Source organism: Vipera ursinii (assembly GCF_947247035.1).
Source record: "Vipera ursinii genome assembly, chromosome: 3".
NCBI classification, from domain to species: Eukaryota; Metazoa; Chordata; class Lepidosauria; order Squamata; family Viperidae; genus Vipera; species Vipera ursinii.
The window spans coordinates 185,167,447-185,185,630 of NC_139516.1; the positions used below are offsets into that span (position 1 = coordinate 185,167,447).

Sequence of the window (18,184 nt, forward strand, 5' to 3'; positions counted from 1 at the left end):
GATAGATTTAAATTTGTGTTTCAGGGGGAAAAATATAGGGTGTTGCAAAATGCAAGATGCAAAGGAAAATTGGTCTAACTGATTTGAAATTGTATTTTGCAGCTTGCTATTTAGTTTGGATGAAAGATTGCGCGCTGCTGAGAAATAGAAGGCCCATGGAGTAGAAGCGCATGAATTTGGGTGGCATGGATATCTGTGGTATATGACTAACCTATTGTGAGATACTAGAATTTTGTCAAGGGGAGCCTTGGTGGAGCAGTGGGCTAATGCCCCCTTAAGTAACACCAGCTGCCTGCAATTATTGCAGGTTCGCATCCAACCAGGCTCAAGTTGACTCAGCCTTCCATCCTTCCGAGGTAGGTAAAATGAGGACCCAGATTGTTGGGGGCAATTAAGCTGACTTTGTAATAATGCCGCTTGGGGTGTGTGTGAAAGCCCTAATAAGCAGGCATATACATAGAATGAAGGCTACTGCTAAGCTTGTAAGCCGCCCTGAGTCTTCGGAGAAGGGCGGGATATAAATGGAATTAAAATTAAAAAATAAAAAATAATATAAATATAAAATAAATTAAAGAGAAGAATTGATATAGTTGGAAATGATTTTCTTATCTACAGTTGTTAGAAAGTTTTAAAGTAAACAAAAGATTTTATTGTAAAACTGAATATTGTAAGATTGAACCTGAAATAGAAATATGTACAAATAATGAACATAATTGCTAAAATTAATAAACTTGAAATTTGAAAGAGAATAAGAATGGAAAAATGGAAAAACAGTGAAATACCGGATGAGAGGAAAGTGATAAATAAAATTTGGCAGTGCGCAGAAATGAACAAGTTAACTCTGGAAATTAAAAATAAGGATCAGTCAGATTACTACAAAATTTGGAATAAGTTTTACTCATGGTGGGAACAGAAAGGAAGGTCACAACAGAAACACACAGGATGTTGATTTCACATATTACTAGAATAAGGTGGTTGATAAGATTGAATATTCTATAACTGTATATAAATGATATGTACATAAAGTGCATATATGTATATAAAACACAAAAATGATGTAAGACAAGAAGGAATGTCAGACCATTAACACCTTGTCCAAAGTTTTAAATAATAAAATTTATTTAATAAAAAAACTGAAAGAGAATAAAAACAAGTGAAAGAATGCATGATAATGTGGGTTAAAAAGTTTAGTTATTATATACAGATTGAACAATGGGAAAATATGTGTTTGAAAGGAATGAAATTTATATTATGTTATAATCTTAATTTTTTTTTAATTTTTATTTTTATTACATTTATATCCCGCCCTTCTCCAAAGACTCTGGGCGGCTTACAAGCTTAGCAGTAGCCTTCATTCTATGTATATGCCTGCTTGTTAGGGCTTTCACACACACCCCCAAGCGGCATTATTACAAAGTCAGCTTATTGCCCCCAACAATCTGGGTCCTCATTTTACCTACCTCGGAAGGATGGAAGGCTGAGTCAACCTTGAGCTTGGTGGGATGCGAACCTGCAATAATTGCAGGCAGCTGGTGTTACTTAAGGAGACATTAGCCCACTGCTCCACCAAGAGAATTTTTTATAAAATGATGCACTGTTGGCATATATCACCAGAGAAATTGTCTAGAATGTATAAAGGCACTTCAAATTTACATTGGAAATGTGAACAAGATGAGAGATTTTGTCATATTTGATGCCTTTGAACTCTGGTGCTGGAGAAGACTCCTGCGAGTCCCTTGGACTGCAAGGCGATCAAACCGGTCAGTCCTAGAGGAGATCAACCCTGACTGCTCTTTAGAAGGCCAGATCCTGAAGCTAAAACTCAAATACTTTGGCCACCTAATGAGAAGGAAGGACTCGCTGGAGAAGAGCCTAATGCTGGGAAAGATTGAGGGCAATAGAAGAAGGGGACGACAGAGAATGAGGTTGCTGGATGGAGTCATTGAAGCAGTAGACGTGAGCTTAGATGGACTACAGAAGATGGTAGAGGACAGGAAGGCCTGGAGGAACATTGTCCATAGGGTCGCGATGGGTCGGACATGACTTCGCAACTAACAACAACAACAAAAATTAGGAAATTTGGGATTCAGATACATAGACTGATCCCAAGGGTTTAAAGGTGAATTTACAATTGAGACCAGTGGTCTTTCTCTTGGCAGTGATGGACAAACAATGGGAAAAAAATATCATGAAATTTTTGTTTTTAAATATGTTCTTGTATAAGATTTTTTATGTACAAAGATGGAAAATTTTGGCATTACCCATAATGGAAGAATGGTTGATGAAGATGATAGAACTTGCAGAGTTGGCCAAATTGACTTCTGTGATCAGAGAAAAGACAGTATCTACATTTACTGCTACTTGAAAAACCCTTATGGATTTTCTGCATAAAGCAAAAAATGAACTTTAGATGTATTGCTTTGATGATCAGACAAGATAGATTATAGAGAGAAGAGAATCATGCTGTAACCTCAGAGCAAGAGATAAATTTATCACGGTACTTATAACTGCTGGGGAAAAAAAAGCTTGGAAGCCACTTTGTATCTTTTTTTTCTTTTCTTTTTCTTTTTTTCTTACACTTTTAATTTTCTCTCTGATTTATTTCTTTTCTTTTCTCTTTTTTTAATTTATGTTAGTTGCCTTTAAAACTTGTAATATTAATAATGGATGTTGTAGGCTAGTTCACATGATCTTATCTCCAGGAATAAGAATGTATGGGAAAAAGAAAATATTTTATTTAAATTGAGTGTTCTGACTGCTGAGAACTTGCAGATTTTCTGACCCAGAAGGAACCCTAGCTATTTACAGCAGATAAAGTTCTCAATAGTAAATTAATAATTTCTAGAATTCAATTTTTGAGTGAACTTTTTTTCCTCTTTGCCTTTTATAAGGAGATACGAAAATACCAATAATTAAATGGAGAAATATTAGAACACGTGATAAGATCCTGATTATTATCATATCGTAGAAGTGGTACTGAGGCTGCTTATTCCAAAACTGTTTGTGTTAAAAGCCAGATAATGGTGCCAGACATAAATGGTGCCCAAATACAAAAACATTGGAGAAGTAAAGGCAGAGACTGGGAAAAAGACACAAATCATCCTGGAGTTGTGTTCCCACAAATGATCTAAGTCCAACCCCTCTTGAATCCCATTATCTCTTATCTAGCACCAATTTAGTACTTAGATTCTTGTATATAGACATTGAGCAAGAAATCAGTTTAATTGGAACTTAACCTGAGGTCCTGATTTTTTGCATCTGACAAAAAGAACCCTTTATTACTGTTTAAAGGATGCATGGTCCAAAAAATTCAATGTGAAAATTCAGTGTTATTTTTTTATTCAATAAGTTACTTATTGTTTATTCAGCTTTCCTTATTAAGTTTAACTAAAATCAATACAACAACCAATACAAAAACAAATTGTAGAAACTTCAAGCCATAAGCTGCATTACTTCCACAGCAGCAAGAGGAATGAGCAAGGTAAGCAAAATAATGTTTGTACATTTATTAACTAATGGAAAAATCAATATCTTACACTGTCACAAATAAATAAATGAACTGTCCCTGAAAGGAGGCAAAGATCTTATTAAAAAAGGGAAAAGAGTATATTTCACATTCAAATGTATAATGAATTGCATCCTCAACTTGCTTTTGAAAAGAACAAATACTTAAGATGACCCATTCTGAGAAAAGCAATTCAGATGACAATTTGCATTTTGTGCCTTCATTTTGAGGCTGATGAAGGGCTGGTATTACCTTTGAAGAATTTATTTGAACCAGATAAACACAATGAATATGTGACAAGAAGATGAAATCTGAGTGGCAGCAATGAATGCAAGATTATCATATTATTTCAGTATCTGTTGTTCTTCACTTGATTTCTTCATTATGTGGGCTAAGAGTTTTTCTAGTTTAAGCTAAATTGATTGCTGTAATTAGACTTTAGTATTACTTCAGGCCTAAGGATGTTATAACTCATTTCCACTGGCATTGTCTGACAAACTTGCTTTTCTTGGGCAACTTGTTTTCCTATTCTTCTCACCTGAAGCTTGCAAAATATCCCAGGCTACAAAATCTGTATTTCTGTAACATTCACTTAACCCGTAAGCCAGGGTTAGGCAACTTCCTTGAACCTCAGGGATTACACATCAGTAAAACATATTTTACCAATTGTAAAGCCAAAAACAACCACCATATTTTTGTCTTCTGAGGGTATTATGTGGGACTTGTAGCATCTTGATGACAATAAACTTTTGATAAAAGTTTGATAAAAATAAACTTTTCAGCTCATTTTAGCAGGAGATGGGAGAATGAAGGAGTAAAATGTTGCCTTAAAACTTTTGAACCTATTTCATTCCTAAGAAAACTTAGAAAGGACCCAATTTTTCTGAGCCACAGGGAAAATATAATGCAAAGCGTAAAACACTTTATTCCATGTATTTTGTCAACGGGAAAGATAGAATTTTCAATTATGCAGTTATTTTGAATTCTGATTTTGTACTTGGTTCCACTACCTCAACTAAGAAAGAAAATTGAATATTGAAAGGAAACAAAATCTTGGTGGGGAGAGGCAGTATCTCTTTTTACTTAAGCTTTAAGGGTCAAGTGAATATGTGGTTGCTTTGTCTCTGGATCCCCAGATCATTGCCTAGATTGGAAATGCAAAAAAGGTAGATGTCCACTAGCTGGAGGGAGAGGCAAAAGAAATGACATTCTCTGCTGCCATCTAGTGGTTCTATAGATTTTTGCTATTCAGATCTGGTAACCCTAGCAGTGTTGGAAGTCCAGTCTAGTCCTAATGATACCTATCTATATAATTAAAGAAATGCCTCAAAAGTAGTATGTCAGACTTTTACATCATATTTTTAAAGGGATTCAATTACAGACTCTCCTGATTGTTTGTCTAAATAATTGAAAGGACATCAGAACTGCAATATGCAAACTATAAGAGTGTAACCATGGACAAAGTTCAATTATACTGTTGTTTGCTCATGGCATATTATGATAATGCTGTATTCTGTATTTAGGGTTGGGTTTAATTATGAGTTTGCTTGAGAAATATGTCATTGGGAAATGGCAAATAATTATTTTAGGACTTGTTTGGAAGACTATATTTGTAAACATGCAAAACATTCATCAGTACTTTCCATTTTCATTACAAACTTTCTAGCTTTCCTGAACTTCAATATACCAATGTTTTCCATGAAGTTTCAGATGCTGCTTTTAATGTGAATGAAATGGTGGCACCAACAGACTACAATATCTGCTGCAGTTCCATCAGGTTCCATAGGTTATTCATTAAAAGCTCCATTTAAACATTCCGTTTTCAGTGTTCTAGTTAAATCACCACTTAATAGCACAATTATTCACATGATGCAGATCTGATGCATCAGCCACGCAATATGAGCTTGAACAAATCCAACAGAATGATGTTCAGCTGTGATACATGTTTGGCTATGCATCTGAGTAGGAAAAATCAAATGCATATGTGCAGGATTAGTGGGACCTAGCTTTACAACAAAGCATGTGAGAAGGTCTAATAATACTAGTAATACTAATAATTCAACTGATTATACTACCAATAATAATACTGGAAAATCACCAGCTGTATATGGGCAGTCTGACGGAGTAGCTAAAAAGATTAACAGAAATATTGTGTCCATATAGGAGATAATATTTCCATTGGGGTCTGTTCTGTTAGAGCTTTAGACACTGCAGTTTAAATGAAACCTGGAGAAGGTAGAGAAACTAGAGAAGGTTCAGTGAACTACTAGAATGGTAAGAATAATAGTTTATTCCATTTCATATTTGTTATGGTTTAAGGTGTTTCCCTAAACTGTTACACTTCTTTGTAATATCTTATAAACTTTATAATCCAAGTCTTGTTACTTACTATGCATTCCTTAGCCCTTATAATTGATTTCGGACCTTATTTTACTACATTATGTACTTGAAAAGCAAACACTGTTTTTAGCCCATATTCATATATAAAACAATTCATTTCTTGGTTGCTGAAGAAACAATTTATGTTTTTACACTATGCTGTTAAGCAATGGCATAGATGTGAGTCATGTTAATGGACACAAAACTATAACAAGGATGTAAATAAAATGTGCAGCAACAAGGCCATGCATTTCAATTAAATTAATAAATCTCAGATTGCATTCATTCCATCAGCACAAATGAAGAGACTACAAAGTAGTGTCTCAAAATATAAAACATTTTAAAGTATGAGCATTATGTCAGGTTATGAAAACACTACATTTATTTTAAAAAACAGTTCCAACTTTCCATCATATTCTCTCTCCTTCCTTCCTTCCTTCCTTCCTTCCTTCCTTCCTTCCTTCCTTCCTTCCTCCCTCCCTCCCTCCCTCCCTCCCTCTCTCTCTTTTGTCAAGCTCTAGTGCACACAATATAAATGCATGTCCTTTCAGTGTTGTTGGATAGTATTTCCCATCACTCTTCGCCATGCTGATTACAACTGTGGATTTAGAGGACTATATTTTGCCATCAGTACTCAATTGTGATTAACAAATGGCACTTAACATGGTTTATATAAGATAAATAAAAGTATGCAGATTACATGCTGAGCAGTCATTGTTTTCTTTAAACTTCTTTGTAGAAAATATGGACTGTAATTTGGAAGGAAAAGAAAATAACTCTAGATAAGAATCATAGCAATCTATCAAACAACTGGCAAAAAGGCTCTTTTCCCAATCTGTGGGATCACTACGGCTAGTGATTGCATAAAATCACCACCCAAATCTAAGTAAGGTGCTATCTCTGCTTTTTGAATATTTCCACTTTTCTTAACACAAAACATTTTTAACCATTTCTTAAATAAACTGGCCATTGAAAGGCTGATTGATTCTACTTTCTGCCTCATTGAATTTGACAAAAGTATGAATATTTTCAATATATTTATGTGCTTGGCTAAATTGGTGTTTTAAACCAGAATAAAACAGAAATTGAAATGGGAAGAATCTTTGTAGTCCATTTTCTTCCTTGCCAAACAACTATGTTGAGATAAATCCTTCAGAATTTGGACCATATCTGAAATAGGATCTATCAGTATATTACTTTTATGTCATTATCAAGATGTAGCTTCCATAAGTCCATTTCTTAGAAATTCTTTTCATAGAGCCTTATCTGCAGACTTCAGATATACATTCAAACAAACAAAATATATACTTCATTGTTCATTCTTACAGGCAAAGCTCACTCACTTTCATGAGCAAACCAGTACTACCTATCTGTCCCTACCAGTACTACCTATCTGTACCTACAACATTTATCATATTTAAAGGAAGAAATAAAAGACGTAATCGGAGATGGATCTTTTAATTGCATCTTTTCAATTAGCCTAGTTTCTCTTCTATTTTTTCTTTCTTTCCTGGAAGTTTGCTCTCTGGCAGACAACAAAGAAAAATGACAATCTTGTCCACTTCCCAAATGGTTCTAATCCAGGAAACAATCAAGACCAGAACTCTCTGAAATTTGCAGACATGGATGCTGACAAAGGCAACCAATACAAATATTTTTGGCATTCAATCACCCTGGTATAGGACAAAGCTTGGATTCCTGTTACATACAATGAGAAAGAAAGGAAAAGAGCAGCTGTGGAAGTACTGACCAGGCAGCTAATTTTTCTTTTCATTAGAATAATAAAGTTCTCTTTGGTCCATTTCTAGGAACTTTTATTACAAGCATAAAGATTTAAAAAGTGTGTGCATGTGCATGCACATGTTCCAGGCTAAAATCTATCCATTCAATATGTGTGTATTTTTCTTTTTAATTTTCCCAACAATTTAAAAATGGGGTCCTTTACATTTGGATGAATCATCACACAAATGAGTCCAAATCTGCTTAGAAACAGCGTCTGTGCCATTCAATCATACTTACTCTCAAAATACTGTGCAGGGTTCACAGCTCCATGGACGGCTGCCAAAATCCAGGCAATCACAAGAAGCAACAAAGAATATAGAGATCACTCCAATTTACTGTTACAATTTAGTGATCATCTGGATTTTTGGAATCCAAATTTGGTAGTCTTAACACAGCATGCATATGATTGTAACTATAATATCATCTTTCTGAAGCATGTACTTTAAAGCAGGGGACCCCAGCCCCAGGTCCATGGACCGACATTGGGCCACGGCATGCCAGAAACCAGGCTATGCAAACAAGTGAAGCCCCTTCTGCAGGAAGCAGGCAACACACGAAACCATGCTCCCTCTGGTCCATGGAAAAACCTCTCTCCATAAAACCAGACACTGGTGCCCTGCTTAAAAATACGTTGCTTTTTAATGTTCATTTTGCAAAGGTTAGTGTATTATGTACTTACTTAGTGGCATGAGCCTTGGTGGAGCAGTGGGCTAATGCCTCCTTAAGTAACACCAGCTGCCTGCAATTAGTGCAGGTTCATAGCCCACCAGGCTCAAGGTTGACTCAGCCTTCCATCCTTCCGAGGTAGGTAAAATGAGGACCCAGATTGTTGGGGGCAATTAAGCTGACTTTGTAATAATGCCGCTTGGGGGTGTGTGAAAGCCCTAATAAGCAGGCATATACATAGAATGAAGGCTACTGCTAAGCTTGTAAGCCGCCCTGAGTCTTCGGAGAAGGGCAGGATATAAATGGAATTAAAATAATAAAAACTAAAAAAATGTTATTTTTTTTAAAAAATTCCTTTTGTGGAAAGTATTATCTTTTTGACTTTGACATGTCATACATTGAAACAATATTCTGTTTCCCAAGTTTTCAGTTCTGCCTATTTTGTATCTCACAAAGTGACCTGCTTGCCAATTTCTTTCTTTCTTGTTTGTGAATGGTGAAGGGGGTATATTTTTGTATTTACATGATTATGCCTTTTTGCTTAATCTGCTCCCTTTACCCTAAAAATGCTATGAGTTGCTTATCTAACAAAGAAAAAATGATCCAGGAGCATCCTGTCTTGTATCCAGTTTTCTTGTTAGTTATGTTGTAAGTTTGGAGTTAGGCAGTATCTAAACTGCATCAAATAAATAATAAACAAAAAGGCAGTATAAGTTAGCAATGCTGCAGATTTGGCTTTGCATTAATGATATTCAACAACTTGATTTAATTTTTTTGGCAGTGATAGGATTCTATTGCTATGGGCTGAGATGTAGGAATTTAAGGAACATTTTACCTACCTACTTGTTGATCCTTGGTTTCTGTTTCAGCCCTGGATATTGGCTGATCTGATCCAAACCTTCAAAACTGAATGAGTGAATTATAATTTCTGGTTTCTGATGGCATACTTTTCTGTACTTCCTGATCATCTTTTGCTTAACATATAGCCCACACAAAGTGCTGTACTTTCCATGTTGTTGTTGTTGTTTCTTTGAGAATACATTTGTGTCTGTGAAATTGTTACTTTCACTATATCATATTGAGTTGGAAACAATTTTTAAATATGCAGTAGATGTTTCCTAAAGTCAGGAGAGGGTAATTTTCAGGTCCTTTTTAGCTCTAAAGTTTCTTTCTGTAGGCTTCATATATTAAAATTTGATGGCAAGATTGCAACTTTAATATGGAAATGTCAATAATAGAGGACCTATTGAGGCTAAATTCTCCTCTAAAATAATGATGAAGAATAGATGGAAATTCCAGCCCTGCTGTCATCACCATATGTATAGATGGAAAGACTGTTGAATTTTCCACTACTTTTATACCACCACAATTGTGCATCTCTAGACAGTTCACAAAATCAATTCATTAAATAGCAAAACCATAAAAACACATCATATTGTTCATTACAAATAATACAAAATTAAGACAGCGTATTGCCAAACAGATGGCAGGCAAAGCAGAGATATTAATCTCCAAAACCTTGACAGAACAGTTTTTTAAACAGCTTTCTAGATGATGATTAAGGTACAGGCCAATCAGAACTTGTGAGTAGGGAGCTTGTTTGAGAGAATCAGGACAATGAAGAACATTTAATAATAATAATAATAATAATAATAATAATAATAATAATAATAATAATAATAATAATAATAATAATAATAATAATAATAATTTAATTTCTATACCGCCCTTCTCCCGAAAGACTCAGGGCGGTGTACAGGGCAATAAAATGCAATAAAAATACAATATACAAAAGTTAAAATGAGAATTAAATAGAATAGCCCAATTGCAGTAAAAAAGTTAATTAAAATTACAATTAAAATACCCCAAACCCATCAGACCAGGCCGGCTTGTTCAAAAAGGTGAGTTTTCATGTCACGGCGGAACGAGTGAAGGTCAGGAGCCATCCGGAGCTCAACTGGTAAATGGTTCCAAAGGTCTGGCGCACCCACAGAGAACGCCCTCCCCCTGGGGGCCGCCAGTCGACACTCTCTGACCGACGGCACCCTGAAGAGGCCCTCTCTGTGGGAGCACACTGGACGAAGGGAAGTTGATGCCGGCAGCAGGTGCTCCCATAAGTAATCCGGACCCATGCCATTTGTAGCTCAGGGTTTAAATGAGGGGTTCTTGGAGCTCTCTGAGTTTGGTAGTTTTCTTGCAGATATTTCATTACCTAAACTAGGTAACATAATCAGTGTTGCAGTGCTGTAGACTTTTTGGGTTCACATACTCTAGAGTTCCACTGGTTAAGACCAGAATTTTAACTCCTTTCAAAAACAATGTCAGACTCATGCAGTGTCCACAATGTTAGCATTATTTGTGTCTGCAGCTGGGAGAGCTGATAGCGATAGTACTTTCTATACTGCTTCACAGTGTTTTAAAGCCTTCTCTAAATGGTTTATAGAGTCAGCATATTGCCCCCAGCAATCTGGGTCCTCATTTTACTGGCCTTGGGAAGATGGAAGGCTTTGAGTCAACCTTGAGGTAGTCAGAATAGAACTGGCTGTCAGCAGAATTAGCTTGCAATACTGCACCACCAAGGTGCTTATAGAATTGCATTCTGTATCAGTTGCAATTTCTGATAATGTTCAAGGACAAACCCAGGTAGAATATACAGTATGCAATAATCCAGTTGCAGGTAATGAGGCCATGGAAGTTCCCAATCCAAGAAAGTCCATATTGCTGCCACAAAGAAGAGGGAGTCAAGCTATTCTCCAAATCACCTGAAAGCAGGACAAGACACAATGGATGGAAACTAGTCAAGGAGAGAAGCAACCTAGAACTAAGAAGAAACGTCCTGACAGTTAGAACAATTAACCAGTGGAACAACCTGCCTCCAGAGGTGGTGAATGCTCCAACACTGGAAGTTTTTAAGAAGAGACTGGCCAGCCACTTGTCTGAAATGGTATAGGGTTTCCTGCCTGAGTAGGGGGTTGGACTAGATGACCTTTAAGGTCCCTTCCAAATTATTATTATTATTATTATTATTATTATTATTGTTATTGTTATTGTTATTGTTATTGTTATTGTTATTGTTATTGTTATTGTTATTGTTATTGTTATTATTATTTATTACCTGCAGCTATGCAAAGACACGTCTGGTCTCAGAGGCTCCATAAATCCATTCTGACAAATGGATCTGCTTCTTTAGGAAGAAGTGGAACTACTGAAGAAGAAGTAGCTCCCAGCTGTGGAACTACTGAATAACTAGACTAGTTATTTGATGGACTATCAGCCAGGGACTCTGTCTTGCTAGGATTCAATTTTAACTAGTATTATATTAGTAGATCTTTATAGCTTCCACTAATGGGTTAAGGACCTCTCTTGTTCAGCTTGAAGTGTACAACTGAGTATAATCAACTACTTCATATAGATACCGTTTCCCCGAAAGTAAGGCCTACCCCAAAATAAGCCCTAGCTTGATTTTTGGGGGATGGGCCTAATATAAGCCCTACCCCCCAAATAAGCCCTAGTTTTGGGGTGAGGTACACACCTAAAAATCAAGCTACGGTAGGGGTGTGGAGCTGCCCTATGCACCCCGCAAAAAAGAAGAAGACCCAGTCTTATTTCTGGGGAAACATGGGGATTATATGAAGCATGGGAGGACACACAATATAAAAGTCTAGGAGCTTGAGTGCTCATATTCCACCAATATGAAGTGGCACCATCACTAAGGATGGAAAGCTAGAGTTTCAAATAATCCACATGTGTGACCCAGGCAGTTTTCATTTCCCATCAGTATATCCAAAGCAAATATCTCCAAATTAAGGGCAAAAATGTCAGTTAGAAAATTACAGGAACTAGAGGTCCATAAGAAATAGTAGTGAAAATAATAGCTGTCCTGCACTTTTTTCCAATTAGATCTCTTTCAGTTTGATAAAAGAGAATTTGTTTTTGTGAAAAGCAAGAATTTTAATGTACTGTAATTCTCATTAGTGGACTGTACTTTGTTTTGGCACAGTATTAATAAAAATTATTCTATGCTCCAAGAAAGCTTATGACACAATCAAACCAACAGTGTTTATGTCTGATGAATAAACTGAACAAACATTTCTTAACTCCTAATGAAGCTAAACAAAGCATAAAAAATATGATGCTAATTACAGTTGCCATTTCCTCATTCTTCTTCAGGTGTGTGTGTGTGTGTGTGTGTGTGTGTGTTATAAGCCATTGTATGATGGAACTGAATGGAGGGCTATTGTCTATCATTGCATGAAAAGTCCTTAAATAAATAAATTCTCTTAATCACTGTAACTTGGCATTAGCATATATCTAATCTTATTCTTTTCTTACAGATCTATCAAGAGAATTGAACTGGGCTGGTAGTTATTAAGATACCTATATTTTTCCAAGTTTGGAAAAGGAATAGTCAGAACTATCCTCCTTGAGTTCAGATATAATGAGTTTTTAATGATTTGAGCCAAAAGAGAAAAAGAGAGAAAAAAACCCTATTATTTTTCAGCACAGCTCATAAATAATTTTCCAGGCTTTGTCAAAAGAAAGGAAGAAGTGGAGGAGCTCAGGATGGGATCTGGCTGCCTTTCCTGAAGTCAGTTTGGCTTCTAACATCTAGCAACTTAAATTTTAGCAAATCATCTACAGAATGAATAGCAGATAACTGACATCCAGACAGCAGGGAAGTTTCAGTTTTTCCCAAGATCTGAGAGATACTCAGGAACAAATAATACTTTTCCCAAGAATTCTTTGCAAAGGGTTATCAATTAGCACCCATATTGCCCATAACTGTGACATGAATGTACCCTGACAAACATTTATATGTCAAAGTGAGGTGAATTAAAGTCATTTATAATCAGCATAACCTTGGCCATGGACTCAATCCAGTAAACTGATAATGTGATTGCGGCATGGGCAATTTTAGACTGCTGCAGACATAAGCTCCCTTTCATTCATTAGGCACTGATCACTAAGGCCATTTTGGCTTGGACTGCAGACGAGACCAGATAGCAGGCTTCCAGAGAGGCAGGTGTCCCTAAAATGTTTGACTTCACTTTTCATAGTAGCCATACAGGTTCCTTTTATGTGTGGCATTATCAATGGATTGAAAGAGAAATAATTTGTTTTAGAAATTTCATGTGATTAACCCTTGAACAAGTGCTAATTCTGGACTGCTCAAAGAATTTTTTTAAAGCACATAAGAGAACCAGATTCTGCCACCTGGGTTTGGTGGGTTCAATCAAGAATAAGTGCACGAGTCTTTCCTTTCTGCTCACAAGAGGTTTTGTGTGGCTATATATTCTACTGTTGTTGTTTTTTCTTGAGGAGAATGCTCAAGCTACTCTCACATACTGTCAGCAATATTATTTGTGACCAACACTGCCACTCACTTGCAGCACTTGTTGAGGAGTGAATTCTTCCTGCATCATCTCATTATTCTCTACATGCTGTAAATCTCACTGATAGAACAGGAACAGAGGTGGGGCACCAGGTGAAGAAGCAGTTGGCTGCTATTTGGAGTTGTCACTATTCTTTGATTGTCATGCATAGAGTCCTCAACCTTCCACCATTCCTTTGACATGTCAGGCAACCTATTTTCCAAGAATGGAGTTCTTTTGAAAGGAGAACTCCATTCTCTTTTACCTCAGGCCCCTAAGCTATTTTGGATGTGAATTCTGAAACATCTGATCTGATGCAGCTATAGAGCTAACATGAACCTGCAATTGGTTAGGCAGCTTGACAGGAAACTAAACTTACCATTCAAAACAGATTCCTTGATTTGTCCAGTCCCACCCTATGAGTAGAGAGATGTATGGTTGTTTTTCCTACATGATGTTTTATGAGAAGGGCAAGAAAATCAGGAGACTTGTCCTTAACTTGTCCCACTTTACAAAGCCTAGAATAGCATCAATTCCAGCTAGGTACTGAAGCAGAATGTGACTCAGCTGTTAGGATAGTATCAGCGGATTAACTGTAGGATCAGTGAACTACATTTTAATGTGGCTGTCTATATGTACTTTAAAGGAGGAAGAGGGGCAGGGAGAAACCTAACCATCTTAATAAGTGTAATGAATCAAACTTCCTGCTGAAATCCTTACTCAAAGACCAGTGCAGAGCCTTGAAGTCTCAACACAAACTTCAATAGTTTCATATCTTTTGAGGAAATGCATTCCAGGCTTTGGCTGTCAGTCTTGTCTCTCTACACTTCTGGCTGCTCCCTTGAAATTTTAACTTGCTGTACAAAGAACAGCACTAGGAAACTACATCAGCAGATAGGTGACATTAGAGTTCTGTTAGTTCATTAAAAATGCTGCATTTCTGATTGTAAAGACTCTGAGAACAGATTTATTGCAGCTTTCACTATTTATTAATTGTCATGTACAGAGCATACAGGAAACAAAGGTCCTGGATATTTCCAGGATGCAAAGCAATAGCTCCCTAGGGAATATGACTGATTACACCCATGAGGAAGGCAAGATACAGTATCACTGAAAATTTCAGATGCAAAGATGTTATATGACTGGATTTTGCTTGATCAGATAACCCAAATCCTTCATAGTCACCATGACGCCAGCACAATGCACCTGGTCTAAACTTTATTATAAACAACTGATATGATGTGAAATCTATCCTATGAGGCAGATTGCATTACATTCCCTTTAGATAAGCACAGTGTAACATCAGAGGTAATGAGACACAGCAGGAGTTCCAAACTATAATAGGTATGTCAATAGCTGGACCTACTGCCTAATTTCAACACACGCCTTTTCTCAAAAGGAGATTTATTAAACATGTCTATAAATACCAGCCAATTCCAAACTGTTAAATTCCAGAGTAGTCCAAGCAATATTATTCTCTACTTTGTGCAAATGAGCGAGACACAGTTTATGCTCAGTGAATAATACAAATTTGATATAGGAGAAGGTTTATTTGGAGTTTATGAGCAAACAGATAAACCCTTAAGAAGCAGAAAAGTTTAGCTTTTCAAATTAGTGCTAGACAGACAAAATCTCTACTATTATTTTTGCTTGTGCTCATTCAACTGGATAAAAAGATACATTTTAGAAGTTATTTCAAAGACTGTACATTTTCTCAAAGGAACAAAAATAATAATTTCAAAGAAGTTCATCGGTGGTATGTGGATTCCTGCACATACATAGTTACGAGTTATTTCCAGGCTGGGTTTCTTTGGAAAATATTGTGAGATTGCCCTCAGTGTACCTCAGAATTAGCCAGCCTACCGTTAGGTTTCCCAAGACAGGCATGAACCAGGCTTCAGCTTCCCAGAAACTTGAGCGGCACAGTTGGAAGCTAAATATTTATTATAACTTGGGAATGGAAGCTATTATAAGCAGTTGAAAATCACTGAGCTTGGAAGGCTGGTTCAGAATGTGTAGTTCCTTTAGTTCAAATTCAGTGCATTCACTTTCCATGTTGCCCTTTTCTGTTTCATGTCCTATGTTTCTTACTCTCTCTCTCATTAATGGCAGTTGAATGTTTATATTACCTACATTTCTGCTTTGGGGATCTGCTTTGCTCTCTACATGGGGCTGCCCTTGAGGACCACTCGGAGGCTCCAACTGGTGCAGAATGCAACCACGAGAGTTGTGTTGGGAGTCTCCCGATACTCCCATGTTACACCTCTGCTCAGTGAGCTGCATTGGCTCCCAGTTGTCTTCCGGGTGAGATTCAAGGTGCTGGTAATGGTCTTTATAGCCCTACATGGCTTGGGTCCGGAGTACCTTAGGGATCACCTGCTGCCGGTGTCAACTTCCCTCCGCCCTGTGCGCTCCCACAGAGAGGGCCTCCTCAGGGTGCCACCGGTCAGAGAATGTTGTCTGGTGGCCCCCAGGGGGAGGTCCTTCTCTGTGGGCACACCGGATTTGTGGAACCGTTTACCGGTTGAGCTCCGGATGGCGCCCGACCTTCGCTCCTTCCGACGCGATCTAAAGACCTACTTGTTCGAACAAGCCGGCCTGGCCTGATGGGTGATGGGTTTGGGTTTTATTATTGTTTTAATGTATTTTAACTTACTGCTGTAAGCTTTTGGGCACCTTGTTTAATCTCTTTTTTAATTTTTGTATTCTTGTATTTTAGTATGTATTGCCCTGTTCACCGCACTGAGTCCTTCGGGAGAAGGGCAGTATACAAATAAAATTATTATTATTATTATTATTATTATTATTATTATTATTATTATTATTATTATTATTATTATTATTATTAATTATCTCTTGATGCTTATGAAATCCTCCACTACCACCCTGTCCATCCTCTCTCTCCTCTCCTCAACTGCCTGGATGGGCCAAACATTTCCTCTCTTTTGTCTTCACATTATGATACAGGGAACTTGGGCTTCCCCTTCTCTCAGTCCCACCAGATCTATTGCCTCTGAAATAGGGGCTAATATGATTTTTATTCTGCATTTATTACTTTGTAAATAACTCAAGACAGTGAACATACCTATTACTCTTTCCTCCCCCTTTTTACCCAAAATAACAACCCTGTGTGGTGACTCAAAGTCCAAAGTCACCCAGTTGGCTTTCATGCCTAAGGCAGGACTGGAACTCATAATCTCCTGTCTATGGAGATTTTCAATCATCCAGGTCATGGTTGTGCCTAAGATATTTTTCAAAAGGCAACTGGACTTTCTTAGTTTTTTTCTTTGAACTGAACTGAAGAAGCTTCTTGGATGAGAAGTGAAATGTTTTTTTTTAAAAAAAAACCCAAGAAAGTCCTTTTGAACCTTTTGAAGAGCAGCTTTGGTTGTAGTGTCCTGGTTTATAGCCTGGTGCCTAAACCACTAGACTAAACTGGCTCTCATATTCCCCCATGCAACAGACTTTATAGCCTCTTTTATACTGAGTCATTCAAAACAATTACACATTTCATTCACATCATTCATGCACTGATACCCTTGGCTATTTGCCAGTAATCAAATTCTGATACTTGGGGCCTCTTTGTTGAATCATAGAATCATCAGGCTGGAAGAGAGCTTGGAGGTTTTCTAATTTACTCCCCTGCCCAGAGGCAGGAGTCCTTATTCTATCCTGGATAAATGGTTGTCCAATGTTTTCTTGAAAACCTCGAGCAATGGAATACCTGCAAGGTCATTTGCAAAAATATTTGCTTTGTCCTTCTCTAGCAGGTGTTTTGGCTCTTTTCAAAGCTTTGATGAACCAAGGAATGAATAATCTAATTTTGCATAGCCTTGATTATGAATGGTAAACATATTGTGTACATTTGAGCTGTACATTTGAACTCCCCAAATGACTAAGCCATCTTATACCTATGATGGCCACAGTGGTAGTGGGGAGAGCACCAGCAGTTTTAAATCTTCCTAAGCTGTTCATGGTTAGGGCTGTCTAACCTGTCTATTTTCCAAACAAAATGTTATTTTTCTCAGTAAATTTATAGTAATTTGGCATTCTTATAACATTTATTGGAAAGATTCCTACAAAGTCATTTGTATATTATTTTAATAAAAAGGCTCATGTACCTATCAGTGTATTTCCATAAGTGCCCAGATGTAAAAAGAAAGCCCCTAAGAGAAAAAAGATACAGAATTCATAAACTATACAGGGTTAAGGGCTTTGGGGTATAAATCTTTAAGTTCAGGCATTATCATAAAAACACCTCACTTTCTAGTTTCAGGGGAGCTAGATCTTGAACAGTCTATTTTCAGTTGTTCTGTTGTAAGCAAGCCTGTTAAAATAAAGTAATGGTTATTACACTTTTATCCTATAGTGCTTCAGAGGTTTATGAACAGTTGTCTTTTCTCCTGATTCTCTTCATGCCTTAAAGGTTATTTGTATCATAGTACATAATACATCAACCCAAAGAAAACACTATGTCTTC

At 36.9% G+C, this 18,184-nt stretch overlaps 1 protein-coding gene across 1 annotated transcript in view; it reads left to right on the top strand.

The window, feature by feature from the left end:
- Positions 1–2,391, top strand: part of CNBD1 (cyclic nucleotide binding domain containing 1) — a gene marked incomplete at its 3' end in the record, with an annotated part of 133,334 nt that extends 130,943 nt beyond the window's left edge. The window contains exon 11 of the mRNA XM_083360330.1: positions 2,242–2,391. Within this exon, the coding sequence (XP_083216456.1) occupies positions 2,242–2,391 (150 nt within the window). The remainder of the gene's footprint in view (positions 1–2,241) is intronic.
- Between the last annotated feature and the right edge of the window lie 15,793 nt (positions 2,392–18,184).